Here is a 14,255-nt window from a genome sequence, read left to right on the forward strand (position 1 = left end):
TGTGGCCTTATCTGGTTAATTCTACACCTTGAGTATGTGCCACGTTTGTGTTCAATGTCAATAGTAATAAGATTAGGCACAGCACTACCAACCAACCAGAAGCCCTACCCGTCCCACACCACCAAACCAAGCTTTGGGGCAAGCTTCCCTTGACCCGTAGAGGCACTAAAAACTGTGCCCTGAGCCCTGATCCCCGATGGATCCGCCCGACCAGATCCCGATGGGCTTACTGCTCAGTGTGGTGTGGTCGCAAGATCATATCCGAGCTTACAATCGGCCTGATCGGGATGATTAACTTCTAGTATAAGATAATTCAAAACTCCATAAAGACCTCAATCTAAGCCCACGGCAGATTCTGCTAAGACCACGTTAGGCTGCAATACCGAATCCTCATTGAGCCGGAGTCCTTACCTTCTTCCTCACCGGGAGGTCAGCCACAATTCTCCGGGTTGACCACGGGATCGCAGCTTACTTTCTTACAGCTTACTTTCTTAGATACGATAACTGACTACTACTATCATTGGCGGGGTTTGATATTTCCGGGAAGGATTTTCATCAGCTAGAGTCGGGCTCGGAGTTACTTAAACAGTTGCTCTTTATTGGCCAGTCTGGGGTGTTCGAGATAGTCTATAGGAAAAGAAACTATCCTCACCTAGTGATTGTTTACGTCTACGTGGTAATTAGACCCACTGGTCACCTGATATTAGTGGAAACTGTGAAGTAAAGTATACATAGAGGAAGCTATACCATATCATTCGGTCAACGTATTGTGCCGTTCAAATAGAAAAGATGAAGACTGTGCAACGGATGGTCTTCGTGGAGATGTGTTGGTACATTGTGTTGGTCAAGAAATATGTGAATATAATCTTACAACATTGGAGTTACTTCTCAGCAACTGACTTGCTCGGAAATTGTAGGATTGACGGTATCCTGAGAACATCTTAACTCTAAATAGTGTCTAAATAACCCGCTATAAGATACATGGGAATCAAACGAGAAATGACATCGACAAAAACGCACGTAAGATACACATCGAAATGTCGGATGGGGTGTAGCTCAAGCATGGTCAGAAGCTTCAACAACACAGCAGCTCGGCAGAGGAGAACACAGTCCATTAGACAATCTTGAATATGTCTTCTTGACCTTATAAGCCTCAGCTTGGGCAACCTCATTCACCCGAGATATTACATCACTGATAGTTTCCGGCTGTACAGCAGGATTAATAGCACACAGTCGAAGTGTGATCTGTCCGCAAATCTGGGTTGTCAGTATAGCAGCTATGTTCTCCGTCACAAGCCGTTGTGAAATAGCACTGTTCAAGGAGTCTAGCTCCTCTTCACTGAACCCAGGCGGTGCGTATCGGAATACCACAATGCTAGCAACTGTTGACACCGGGATGATCCAATTCTTATACTGCCGGATATCATGATCCGCTGTACGGGCAAGAAGAAAACCCTGATCGATCATCTCACCCACACGACGACGACCTAGAACCTTGATAGTGAGCCACAGAGACATCGCACGCGCAGGGCGACTTAGCTCTGGACTGAGTTTGTAAAAGCTTGTCGTGGTCTGCGGTCCCAATGGATGGGTGATATATTCGGCATCGAAGGAGAAGCTGCGTGCGAGAGAGTTAACGTGCCGCGTGAGCACAATTCCGCAACCGTATGTCTGGAAGAGCCACTTGTGGCCATCCCAGGACACGCTATCCGCGCGACCGATGCCATCAACCAGGTGGCGATGCTTGTCGGATAGTGCGATGGATGCACCATATGCACCGTCTACATGAAGCCATAGGCCTTCGTCACGCGCGATATCGGCTAGTTCATGGAGAGGATCAATGCTGCCGGTGTTGGTGCTGCCGCAATTGGCGACCAGGAGAAAAGGAACGCGTCCGAATAGGCGGTCTGCATTGATGGCATGTCGTAGGATATCGATATCCATGCGACAGTTATCATCTGTTGGAATCTTGTGGACCTGGTAGTCCATGAAGCCTGCAATATGTAGGGCTTTCATCACGGAGAGGTGTGTCTGGTCGGACATGTAGATAGTGGCGTTTGCTCGCTGCAAGGGCTGGAGTTTCTCATCGCGGGCTGCAACTATAGCTGTCATGTTTGCCATAGACCCACCCGACACAAAGCACCCTCCGACTGAATCAGGCAGTCCCAACTGGGAGCCAAGCCAGTGGATCATGGCCTTTTCAACCTCACTCGGACCAGAGCTCGAATCCCAGTTGGCAACATTTACATTACAAACGGAAGTGAGGAGATCTCCCAGACGAGCAATGGGAGTGGGGCAGGCTGGTATATAAGCAAAGGAATGTGGGTGGGTGTGGTGTACATGGTATTCAAAGAGCGTCATGGCTTGTTTAAGGATAGAGACCGGATCCCGAGGATTATCATCCGGCATGATTTTATCCTGCAGGCTTGGTAGCTCACTGGTATCGAGTATCGGAAGAATGGGGTCTGATGGAGGTGGAAGGTCGGTTGTGAGGAGTTGGTCCAATAGAGACCTCGCTACTAACATGACACCGGTCCATCCTTTATCTGACTGGTATTGTGATGCATTGAAATGCATATTGACAAATTCGGACTAATAAACACTTTCACGGGAGGCGGGGCAAAGAAACAGCGTGGATTGTGTCAAGGTCGCTGCCAAAATACTCGGACAACGGAAGGAGTTATGTGGCTTTATAAAGTGTGGCCGGGTCGATGCGCGCAAGAGACTCTGAGCTGTATCGTAAACTGATTGTGGAGTGGATCTCTTCTGAGGTTCACTAGATCGCAATGATCGTAGGTAAGCGAGATCAAGTAACACGGAGTTAACCAGACTCAGGTCGATAGAAAAATAAAGGTTGAGATCTGGCACTCCCAGGCTGACGAGTTTTCAGCTCCACAAAAGCAACATGAGGGACTGTGGTGTATCTAGCTAGCTGCGTATCCAAAGGTTGGCATAATATTTCCCTCACGGGGCATATAGTCGCATAGTCTCTCTGTGCTGCGTCTGCCGATCTTTATGAACATATGATGTCCGAGACTGATTAGACAAGTCATTACTATAGACTATATACTATATCAACTGTAGTAGTTAGCTGTTCATATTTGCTGTGAGCGGCAAGACGGATGCATCCGAACGTGTAGTATATAATGCCATTGTGTGGCTGGGCGGGCATTTTGAAGCCCGCCCGTGGAGGAGTCGTGCTTAGTGGACTGTGTAGCTGAACAATTTGACATGTCGTCTAGCCACGGTTGCAATACCCTTTTCAACGATTCATGCCAATCAACGCAAATAGTTAATGTGTCGAGGTTGGCGTATGTAGATCTCTTGCTAATAGCGGTGTGGCCCCAGAAAGGTCGCCGGTGACTGAATAAGTCACTTGTGTATGGGTGGCCGCCTCGTGACACTTGCCCTTCCAGCCGGGTAGACAGCTGAATTGGGAGGTTACACAGGATTCCATGCAGTTGATAGAGTAAGTAATGGATTCCCATTGGCCAGAAAGCATGCAGAGTTTTACATAGAACCCAGTAGTGTGGTTGACTAGGACTCCGCTATTATGGGGAGACAAGAAGCTTCAAATGTAAAGATGAATGTCATTGAAGTGTAGCTGGAATTAACCTTTCGGCTTACCACAAGTTTGTCATTCAAAGTCCCTTCAGCCACCTCACCCTACAGCAACAGCCAGTCTGTACGGAGACCGGAAGGACGACCGAGCATAAGTTCTACACTGACGCTATTGCTGGATTGGCTGTTTAGTAGTGGGAATAACCAGAGGAATAACTCAAAACAACAGGCACGAACGGGGTCTGAGTATGTGTATGTGATCTATGTAGATCTCAAGATTATGGTTGGTCAGACGTAAGACCACGTAGACAGCAGAGATGGCGAATAATCAGGTAGTGCCTGGTTGAAGTGAATACTTCATCGAACTATTTCTTTTCACTTTTCTTTTTTTCCTTGACCAGAGACAACATCACGGAGTTCCAACCAGTCTCCAGGTTTCTCGTATCATCACACGATATCCTACATGTATTTGCCCCTCGCTCATATACTGACACTTATGGGAACTCGTCGTATTTCCCAATGCCGCGGCACGGTCCGTCAATCTCAACAAGATCCACCTGCTGAACCGCCTTGCCATCAGCCCCGAAGCGAAGCACCTTGCCACCAGAGGCAATCGAGGAATTAACAGGCTCCCATCCGAGCAACTGCGGTCCGTTCAGCGGATCCTACAGAAAAGCGGAGATGTGATCTTGCATAGTTCGACTGACTTCTGGTGCTATTCCCCAGGTACTCATGGATAGGATAGGAGCCAAAGTTAATTGGTAAATCACTCGCTTGGTAAGCGCCAAGCCATCGCAATGGGTTCAGACTGGGGTACCGTCCGGCATTCTGGCAGCGGTACACCGGAATGTTCTGCTGGTTGCGGAGAAGCGTCGAGTTAGCCGTGGGGCAAATTCAGTCGGTCAAATCACCCTCCAATACGGCAGCCGGGTCCGGACCAGCAGCCGAATTGTTCACGAGGTAGGTGATCAGAGACGCATATTCGTTGACACAATTGGAGGTAATTGTAGGGCGATGTGCAACCTTCCCTGCGGCCGAGCGGGCAGGATAATCATTGAAAATGAAGCGCTCGTCAGGCACGACGCTAAAACTCAGAGCAGGTTTAATGCCGTTGTCTGAGTACTGGCCGATATAATTGGAGGTTTGCGCATCTTACCGATTACTTTCTCACATAAATACTCAGCATATCCGTCCCCTTACCGCTCGGATATGACCGCGTAGGCTTAAGGTACTGTGTTCGCCGGAACTGTCCTGTCAACTTAGCAGCTTTTGCGTCGTCCTCTTCCTCTTCAGCAATATTAGAGATCCCGTCGCCGCCGCGTGCGAGAAGATCCCAGTGAGCGCCCTTCAGTCCCCACGGTGGTCCTGGCAAGGAAGGGTCCTTGTACATGGGAAATTCAAGACAGACAAGAAGGCCTCGCGGACTGAGAAGGTGGCTCATACGCTCGGCCCATTTCTGACGGAGGGAGGGGTGGAGAGCGCATAGAAACTGTTACTTGCGTAAGCTATATTGCTCTTTGTCCCGTACTGCTTTGCAGCATGCAGTAAGGACGATGGCATACAGTATAATCATAGACCAAGTCAAACTTCTCACCATTACGCAGAGCTTCACTCTCCCACTCCGAGCTGAAGAAGTCGCCGGCAATGAATTTTACATTCCCTATATCGGCTGTAGTCGGTGTTCCAGAGGAGAAATTATATCCCTGTGGACTCTGCATCTCCGAAGCGGCATACTTCCTCGCTTCTGAAACGCCAGTTGCGGATATATCGAGGCCGTAGACGTCAAAGCCATGCAGTGCCAGCATGACGGGGTCGTAGCCTCTTCCGCAGCCCTGTGAGTAAATTATAAGAAGTTAGTCATTCAGAAGTACATGTTTCGCAGTAGCCCCGCGAATATCCGGTGGGTGTATTGGCTCGTGGAAAGAGGGGTGATACCGGAACAAGGGCTCTCTTTCTCCGTCTATCAGGGGTAAAGGAAGAGAACACATCTTTCTGCCGCTCTACTACATCGACTAATGCAATTGAGGGACTCCCTCTATCCCAGAGATCGCTTTCATTGGAGTCCCAGAGTGCGGACCAGCCTGCGCCTTGGTCTTCCGCTGGCCTGGTGTGAGTTAGATAGGTTCGAGTCGGGTCTTCATTGCAAGCGGGAATTGTGCGCGTACTGTTCAGCAAAATGGCTGATGAGGCGGCCTTGAACAGGGGGATTATGTGTGTCGGCCATTGTATGGGAGGACGTCTACCTTTTTTCGTGATGGCGGAAAGTTCTGACAGATTTGAGATACGTCACGGATGGAAAGTCAAATTGTGGGGTGATTGAGAATGGTTCCCGGTTGGCGACGGAGTGGGTCTCCACCAAAGGATGTCAGAGGGTTCTCGTCCGTTTGCTACTCTACGTATGATCCCATTCATGCTTCCTATGGACTTAAAGAGATGGTGTTGGACCCTGAAGCAATGAAGCAAATTGGTCGGCGATTGGAACTGAGCCCCGCTCTAGCGCCGAATGCTGAGGGGGTTGACCCCAAAGATACCGGCGATTGTATGTCGAGCTGATTGTCATCAACACTGCAACTCAAGTGTGGTCGCTAGCGTCTGTAGATGTCCACTGGCATCTCGTCTTACGTGAGAAACAGTATAGCAGTATGCTTCATGAACCTATGCCTCCGACTAGCTCCGTTTCATGGCACAGTCTGTTGCGACCGTGTTTCTCCGACTACACCACCTGTCCGGGTCACAAAGGACTGAGGGACCTCGACCCGACCTGCAGAGGTACAAGGCAAATCTCATGTCACCAGCAGTGTATGAAATTCTTCATTACTGACTGATGGTCTAGACACTCTCTAGTGGGGTCTTCCCATATTCGCCTTCCCGTTTAGTCGGTAAGATGATATCGATTCTGTGCGCTCAGCAAAACCGACTAAAAATCCTTCAGATGAACTAAAATTGCTACGGTCGCTTTCACGTGCATAACTCACTTCGGAATTTTGTCGGTCGAACTGTATGCCTTTAGTGATTGATACCAGAGGCTTTGTTCGCGTGAGCCACCGGCGGTGTTTGCTGGTATCCCGCCATGGCATTTTCTGTGCTTTGGCGGAGCAAAATGCATAACCATGAAACAAAGATAGGCTGTCGGAGCATAGCCCACCGGGTCAGCTCGGGCGAATGTCTTACCTCGCGCCATTTGATTGTCCGATATTGTGGTTGAAACGTCAGAGTGATATCTGATGGTGCCTTATGCACCTCGATGATCATCGCCTGTGCTATCGATTGGCTTTGCACGCTACATTACGGTGTACTGTGTTAGGTAGGGTGGTACCCTGGTGGAACAGGTGTGTAGACTCGATGCGTTAGACATCGGGCAATAATCATGTCGTCTCTGGGCAAGATGGCCTGCTCGTTCGAGAGTAACTACAGCGACATTGAGACGTCTGATAGAACAGATTATGGTTCGATTACTCTTGCAACGGTACAAGAGACATTTGCTCTCTGTGAGATGTATCAGACTTGAGATAAAAATAAGCACTGTAGGAGCGGCGGGCAACCCTCAGTGCCTGTGTCACACCTGGTGCGCAAGGGTAGTCGTATCTTCTCGACTGCTCCGATCAGCATGCCCACAGCGAATCGATGGGAGGTAGATCATCGACCCAAAGTCCGTGACTCAAAATTGTGGAAACGTGCGATGCCCCTGAGCCTTGTGGTTTCCGAGGTTATGTGCGACCGGCCAATATTTGACTAATACTTGGCTTATCCTCGTTACACCACAGGCTGGCCTGAGTCCCGATATTGAGCAACTTCATGCTCTTGAGAGGCTTGGGCTTGGCACAAGTGATGAGACACTGAGTAGATAATGCATGTGGGAGTGTTCTGTGTACAAGCTTGACCCACTGTCAGCATGCATTGTCGACTAGGAGTCCGCGTGGCCGACCACGAGGCCTGAGATGCACATTAAGGCGTCGCTGAATATTCTCCTCTTCGACTCGCATCCCCGCTGGCGCAGGGGTAACTTTTGGCCCCCAAATTGCCGATACTACGGAGTATGCAGAGATTGACCAGGTCGCTTATGACCGCATTGATTGGGCCCTGGAGGAACACCGAGGACAGCAATGGGTTTCCTTGAAAGGATAAGCGACGCCAATCGCTGCTGTTCAGGGATAAACCTGCGGATGGACAACTGCTTCCCGTTAGCTTAAGACCCGCCCATCTCCACCAGAAATTCCTTCGCGTCACGCTCGCTTGCTCTCGTCCTTCAGCCGTCAGCGTCTGTCAGCACCGGTGCCCTCGACTTCCCCCACAGCGGCCCCTCGCGGCCTATCGCCGACGGGCCCTCAAGCCGCTAAAGTGCAAGTTAATTGATCCAGAGCCACCCTGCCCTCCTTGTTCCACTGCAGTTGACGAAGCCTATTGCTCCTCGGCCCCCAAGCATCACAGTTCCTGCTGAGGGCTTACTATAGACATCCCTTGTGATGAGGATGTTGTCTTTGTCTCAGATTATGCGCCGGTCGCAACACTTTTGCTCGAATCAGAAGTGCATCAGGCCATCACGGACATGATGGTTTCCCAATCCTGATTGTACTTTTGGCCCCCACGCGGAGATGATTCTCAGTTTGTGGATGGTCTTTGCTGAATCAAGACCCTGCGTCTAGGCCTGACAGCTCATGCAGCATGCCAATCGTAATATCCTGTTATCGCACTTGTACGCTCCGGGCCCTTGGCGAGAGACGCCATCGTACTCTGCAGGCTATCTCTTGTTTCTCGTTCTCATTTGACTCGCTGGTCGGAGTATGTATCCCCTGCGTCTGCACTAATGCATCATTGGCCAACAAAACATCCGTAATGGCCCAGCATGCGGAGGGGTTCATTAACCACAAAGATCCGCGCAAACACCTTTTAGTGGGAGGTGTTCGTTTTGTTCTTCCATCTCGATCAACCCGATTTGGCGTCGACTTCTTCATTCATATAGGACGTGGGATCCCAAACATACTGGTGCACTAACCATGGCTCCGTTGCCTGAGGGAGAAGTGAGTGGCTGGGTAGACTCTCCCAATGATCGGGGTACCATCGATATCATCTGGGGCTGTTGTTTGGTGCTCTCCACCGCTCTCTGGACAGTTCTGCATCTGAACATTCCGGCCCCCGACGATGGACTTTGGACGGTCCTGTGGCGCAAGCTCCGCTGGGGAACATTTGCTATTCTGGCCCCCGACATGCTGGTAGGCTTCTCCGCCATGCAGTACGAGTCAGCCCAAGAATCGGTGCGCGCCATGCACCGCCTGGGCTACAAAGAATGGACACTCAAACACGCTTTCTACGCCAATAGCGGAGGCTTCGTCCTTCAATCGACCGACTACCCTCCCTTCCCAATCACTGCAGCCTCGATCCACTACCTCGTCGAAACTCACCACATCGACTGCCCTACAATCACAGCGGAGGAGATCTGGGATAAAAGCAAGGCAGATACTTTCGCTAAGTGCGTAGCATTGGTACAAGGAGTATGGCTCGTGGTCCAATCCATCGCCCGGGCCGTACAAGGCCTCGCTGTCTCCCCGCTTGAGCTCTTCACCATTGCGTTCGTGTTATCCACGATTACGACCTACTACTTCTGGATGCATAAGCCACAGAGCGTTGGGGTGCCGACTGTTATCGAACTCAAGAGCGGGTCAGTCACCAGCTTGATCAACAGTGCCGGGGAGATCGGTGTTGAGCCCTTCCGCGAGACACCACTTGATTTCCTGGAAAAGCCACACCAGCGGTGGCATCGCCGACCGACCCTCGAGAATCTCCGCCCGCAGAAAAGCCCCTTACAGCGCATGCCGGATGACAAGATTGTGTTCAATGGCCTGAGCCAACGCACCTGGCTACTGGTATCGATCCAGGCTATGGTACATCCCGCTGTTCACTTGCTGGGCTGGAACCATGTATTTCCGACGAGCACTGAACAGTTGATGTGGCGCATCATGAGTGTCTTCCTGGCTTCTGGTCTTCCGCTGTCGAGCATGCTGCGGATAACTCTGACCGCGTTGGGCTTTGACGGTCACCAGTCCCTGACATGGATATGGGTCCAGCCTAGCGGCAAGGAAGAGAAAGGATGGCGTGCTTGGGTGCTGGACGTTGTCATGTCTTTTATCAGTGCCTGTCTGGTCCCGGCCCGCTTGTTTATCATCATCGAGGCTTTTATCAGCCTGCGACAGCTCCCATCGAGTTCCTATGTGACCGTTGAGTGGACGAGTTTCATCCCGCATGTTTAAACTGCTCGAGCGAAGGAACTCCGTACCTTTTGTTTCCCCGGAACAGAAATCTTCCGCTGGACGCCGGTGGAAGGTCACAGACGGGTGACTCTTCGTCGCTCCTTGCAGCTCTCTAACTGCGATTGGTCGGGGCAATTAATGGATCCCAAGCGGCGGGAAATGCACTATCCATTCACGTCGCCATGCATAGCCGCTCTCTAGGGTGCGCTAAGACTGCCTTGTCTCTTGTAAAATCGCGGCACGTCATCGACCTAGTTTAGGAATAAACTCCGCCTGGGATACTGAGTGTCAGGCCACTCTGTCCGATTGAGCACAGACAAGCGCAGCCCTAGTCTGTCTTCCCCCGCATTTCCCCCGCAAATCAAGGCACATCCGTGGGGGCATTATCTGGGGAGGAGAGATCGGAGCCAAGCGAGCCAATCGTTCGCTCTATTCCGTTCAGATCGGCGTGGGGGCGGTATTCCGTTGGCTGTCTTCTCTTATGCGCCTTCGTCTGACTTCATACCCGGGGAATGCTGGGCTATGGGCACAACCTCGGCTCAGCATATTTATACCCTCACATCGCCTCACTGTCGTTTCTTTCAGGCTATCACCTGTGTCAAGGAATAATGCCAATTCCTCATAATGTTCGGCTTCGACATCGAATTTCGCCGCCACCGGTGGGCTTTGATCTACTGTTCCATCTCCGCCATCGGCGCCCTGGTGTTTGGCTATGACAACACATACTACAGCGGGATTCTAGGCATGCAAGAGTTCAAAAATGACTACGGCGATCACTATGAGGATGGTGCGAAAGCATTAGCGACGAGCTTTACGTCGCTGACGACCTCCAGCATCTACATCGGGGATATGCTCGGTGCACTAATTGCAGGGCCTCTCAATGATCGCTTTGGTCGGAAAACGGTCCTCTGGATTGCTTCGGCTTTTGTGCTCGCTGGAGGGGTGACCCAGGTTGCAGACACCCACATTGAGGGTATTATTGTACTTGGCCGCATTCTCATCGGGCTTGGAGTGGGCAACTTTACTGTTACATCGCTGCTCTAGTGAGTACTATCTTGTCGGTTCTAAACAAATGTCACAATTCATTGACCATCCATAGCATCGGAGAAGTCGCCCCAATGGAGATCCGAAGTCCAGCGTTGTACATGTACCAGTTCCTGCAATCCTGCTCGCAGCTAGTCGCCTCCGGCCTCACCCAAGGCACCAATTCCATCCACTCTTCTCTATCCTACAAACTACCAATGGGCGGGCTTATCATACTGCCTCTTTTCATGCTCTTCTTCTTACCCTTCATCCCCGAAACCCCAACGTGGTACGTCTTTCACAACAGAGAAGAAGACGCCAAACGCGCTCTCCTCAAGATCAACCGCAACGACCGCACCTACGACCCCACAGCCGACCTAGCCTTCCTCACGCAAGCCCGACGCTACGAAGAAGCCCAAGGCGAAGAATCCTCTTGGCTCGCCCTCCTCCTTGACCCCATCGAACGCAAGAAGCTAATTTGGGCCTCGGGCGGCATGTACGCGCAACAAATCTGCGGCATAATCTTCTTCTACAACTACGGGGTGGTGTTCGCCGAAGCCCTCGGCGTCTCGCAACCCTTCACCATCACCCTCATCACGATGATTCTACAAATCTTCGCCGTCGCCGCATCTATCCTAACCGGAAACCGTCTCCGCCGACGCACCAACCTCCTCGCCAGCACCACACTCATCCTCATCGCCTTCGTCATCATCGGCGGCATAGGCACCCAATCCACCCTCACCACCGCATCCAAATACATTATCGTCGTCTTCTCCTACGTCGTCATCTGCGCATATAACTTCGGCCTCGGCCCACTTACTTACGCCGTATCCCGCGAGCTCTCGGTCGGCGTGAACCAGAACAAAATCATGTCGGTCTCGATAGTGGCGCTATATTTCTTCCTCTGGGTGATCTCCTTCACGGCGCCGTATCTGTATTATGATGCCGGGCTTGGTCCGATGGTCGGGTTTGTGTATGCGGGTACTACGTTGACGTCGCTGATTTGGGTGTGGTTCTGTGTGGGTGAGACGCAGGGGCGGACAAGGTTGGAGGTCGCTATGTTTTTTACGGAGAAGGTTCCGGCGCGGAGGTGGAGGACGCATGTTTTTGCGAATAGGGTAGGAGATGAGAAGGAGGATGCAAGGGCTGAGCATGTGGAGGATAAGGCTTAGCAGCTATGTGGATGCTTGGGGCCGGGGCTGGGTACGATCCTTCTTGGTATACTTTTTAGTAGGTGGCAGCAGTGCTAAGTGATTGAAATATACTTCATACATGTTATTCTTGTTGTGTTGAGCACACATTACATCGTCTCGCAGGGCAGAAGGTACGATTCCTTGTAAGGAGCTTAATGTGTATCCCCGTATGTCATACCATAACCGTCTCAACGTCCTCATCATTCATTTGATAGAATAGGGCGAAATTGAGACCCAAGCAAGATGAAATTCGATTCACATTTCCATGTCAATGTTAGGCTACGCCAGTCAGCTGGTGGAGTTACGACCAAGTGCGAGGAAATAAGGTGCATTGATTCTCCGCTCTCACCCGAGCTAGATCTAAATGAGGAAGCTAGATCCAGTACATATGATAGTTTAGCTCAATCGGATGTAACCGCATCGTGTTCATGGACGCGAGGGGGAAAGGCTGGCCTTGGCGAACGATAACCATAGGATGTGGATGAGTGGGATGAACGAGGAAGAGAAGTTTATTTGGCGGGTGCATCTGGCACATGTCACATTCGTAGGGCTAGTCCACGGTAGGAGTGAAACAACAAGGCTATATTTAGGTACATGTGCAGGAAACGATTATTCTATTTGTTGACGCTATGTTGAATAGTGTCGTCCCCTATGTTTTTCTCCGCCGGTTGGTTTCCTCCTCACCCCACATTTTGTAATCTTATTGTCAGTCTACGACGCCATCACCTCTTCCTCCCTACATGAATCCCCTAATTCCCACTAACAATTATACACCAAGCTAAATCCAATCGGCTGACTCCCGCCAATAGAGTTCTGGAAGTTCACACTCCCAGGTGAAGTCTGCCACGTTGACTGCAATGCCAGGAAACTCATTTCGTTAGAGCACGTATTCGACGCAAGGATCGTATGGAACGGGGATGTCGTTGGCGAAGTTGGGAACTGGAATGTCGACACCATCTCCCGCCGAGTAGGCTGGTTGTTCCAGGTAGGAGGGGAGGTCAAGTCCCAGGGATTGGTAGTCCAGATGTCAGCTTGGCTGGAGCCCGTCGCAATGGGCTGCGCCAGGGCCGGGATGTCGATGGCGAGCATACAACCTGTAGCATCGTCGGGGATGCCCGCGAAGGTGAGTGCGGATATTTTGGTGTTTGCAGTCGCTGTTCTGGCGAGGGAGAACTGTTGTCCGATGCTTGGGGTGTTGGGGTTTGCGCTGTCGAGGACGTCGATGGCTGTTGGAGCGATGGTGGTGCAGGCCCGGGGAATGAGGTTGGCGGGGGTGGGGGAGGTGGATGCCACGGAGGCGAGGATGGTGATTGCAGTGATGTAACTGAGAAACTTCATTTTGAAAATGGGTATGTAATTCCGATTGCAAGACAGTCTTGAGGCAAGAAGATAACCGAATGAGACAAGGAGATCGCTCTTTGGATGTGGTTTCGAAGCAGAGGCTGCGTCCGGGAAATGTCTGTATTTATATCTCTGGTTCTGCAACCTCATTCATGCTGTAGTCCACTCGGTGAGCCATTTGATCACTCATGGAATGGTCATAAATAGCTAACAGCGGCATTTTGGAGCGGCTGCGACCTCGTATAGCCCAAAGAGGCATTGACAATACGAGGCCAAGGCCGAGTTGCTTCAATAGACAATGTGATCTGTCTGAATTCAACCTTCTAAAAGTAAAACGAGAGGCAGCCTTCACGACTTGACCATTTAGGATAGCTAGGTATGTACTGGACGCCTGAAGTTATTCCGAAGCTGGATAGTATTCGATGCTGGAGCGGTGTCAGGTGGTACTATACTGCTGCTATGGTTACACAGCAGACAAGGAGCCTGCCCGGTGCAACACGAAATGGCCAAATTAGATCGACTATGACATTATGGGCAAGACATTGTGACAGGCGCCCTCGGTTAAGAAGCTGCAGCTGTTATGCCTCATGTAACCCTGTTGAGCAGGATGCCTTTAGCGAATCTGGGGTAGCCTGATACTTCTTCGCTATGCAGGAATCCCGGGGTAACATGTTTGTACACCACTCGTTAGGTAGCCTTCGGTTCTCCAGGTTAAGCCTCAGTCTACATAGCAGACAACTTAGAGCTGATACTGCGCCCTCGGAGAAATACGAGATCTGGCGATGAATATTGCAACTGATGAAACAGCTATACTTGAGGAAAGTTAGACCCTCCAAGCAGAATGGGGTGCACCTTATACTGTGTCCCGTGTCTCACATTAGGCTTCTTGGGA

At 50.9% G+C, this 14,255-nt stretch overlaps 5 protein-coding genes across 5 annotated transcripts; 2 read left to right on the forward strand and 3 right to left on the reverse strand.

Annotated features, from left to right (window-relative positions):
• Positions 1-967: 967 nt before the first annotated feature.
• BO88DRAFT_461818 (pyridoxal phosphate-dependent decarboxylase family protein) lies at positions 968-2,577 on the reverse strand (the record flags this gene model as incomplete). The annotated part of the gene is made up of 1 exon (XM_025711189.1): positions 968-2,577. The coding sequence occupies one exon, from the start codon at positions 2,575-2,577 to the stop codon at positions 1,057-1,059; it is 1,521 nt and encodes a 506-aa protein (XP_025563273.1). The 3' UTR covers positions 968-1,056.
• A 2,143-nt stretch (positions 2,578-4,720) lies between these two features.
• On the reverse strand, positions 4,721-5,785 carry BO88DRAFT_425162 (S-adenosyl-L-methionine-dependent methyltransferase; the record flags this gene model as incomplete). The annotated part of the gene is made up of 4 exons (XM_025708806.1): positions 4,721-5,050; positions 5,124-5,393; positions 5,497-5,665; positions 5,727-5,785. The coding sequence occupies 4 exons, from the start codon at positions 5,783-5,785 to the stop codon at positions 4,721-4,723; spliced, it is 828 nt and encodes a 275-aa protein (XP_025563274.1).
• A 2,770-nt stretch (positions 5,786-8,555) lies between these two features.
• BO88DRAFT_453234 (uncharacterized protein) lies at positions 8,556-9,806 on the forward strand (the record flags this gene model as incomplete). Its single annotated transcript, XM_025710734.1, has 1 exon — positions 8,556-9,806. One exon carries the CDS (start codon positions 8,556-8,558, stop codon positions 9,804-9,806), a length of 1,251 nt encoding a protein of 416 aa, XP_025563275.1.
• A 624-nt stretch (positions 9,807-10,430) lies between these two features.
• BO88DRAFT_425164 (sugar transporter) lies at positions 10,431-12,001 on the forward strand (the record flags this gene model as incomplete). Its single annotated transcript, XM_025708807.1, has 2 exons — positions 10,431-10,849; positions 10,906-12,001. The coding sequence occupies 2 exons, from the start codon at positions 10,431-10,433 to the stop codon at positions 11,999-12,001; spliced, it is 1,515 nt and encodes a 504-aa protein (XP_025563276.1).
• Positions 12,002-12,453: 452 nt separating this feature from the next.
• BO88DRAFT_404524 (uncharacterized protein) lies at positions 12,454-13,724 on the reverse strand. Its single transcript, XM_025706647.1, has one exon. The coding sequence runs from the start codon at positions 13,358-13,360 to the stop codon at positions 12,782-12,784; it is 579 nt and encodes a 192-aa protein (XP_025563277.1). The 5' UTR covers positions 13,361-13,724; the 3' UTR covers positions 12,454-12,781.
• Positions 13,725-14,255: the final 531 nt, after the last annotated feature.

This window comes from Aspergillus vadensis (genome assembly GCF_003184925.1).
Source record: "Aspergillus vadensis CBS 113365 unplaced genomic scaffold BO88scaffold_10, whole genome shotgun sequence".
NCBI classification, from domain to species: Eukaryota; Fungi; Ascomycota; class Eurotiomycetes; order Eurotiales; family Aspergillaceae; genus Aspergillus; species Aspergillus vadensis.

What these genes read in the sequence shown, in the direction of transcription:
- BO88DRAFT_404524 (XM_025706647.1), bottom strand. Translation starts at nt 13,360, where the DNA reads ATGAAGTTTCTCAGTTACATCACTGCAATCACCATCCTCGCCTCCGTG.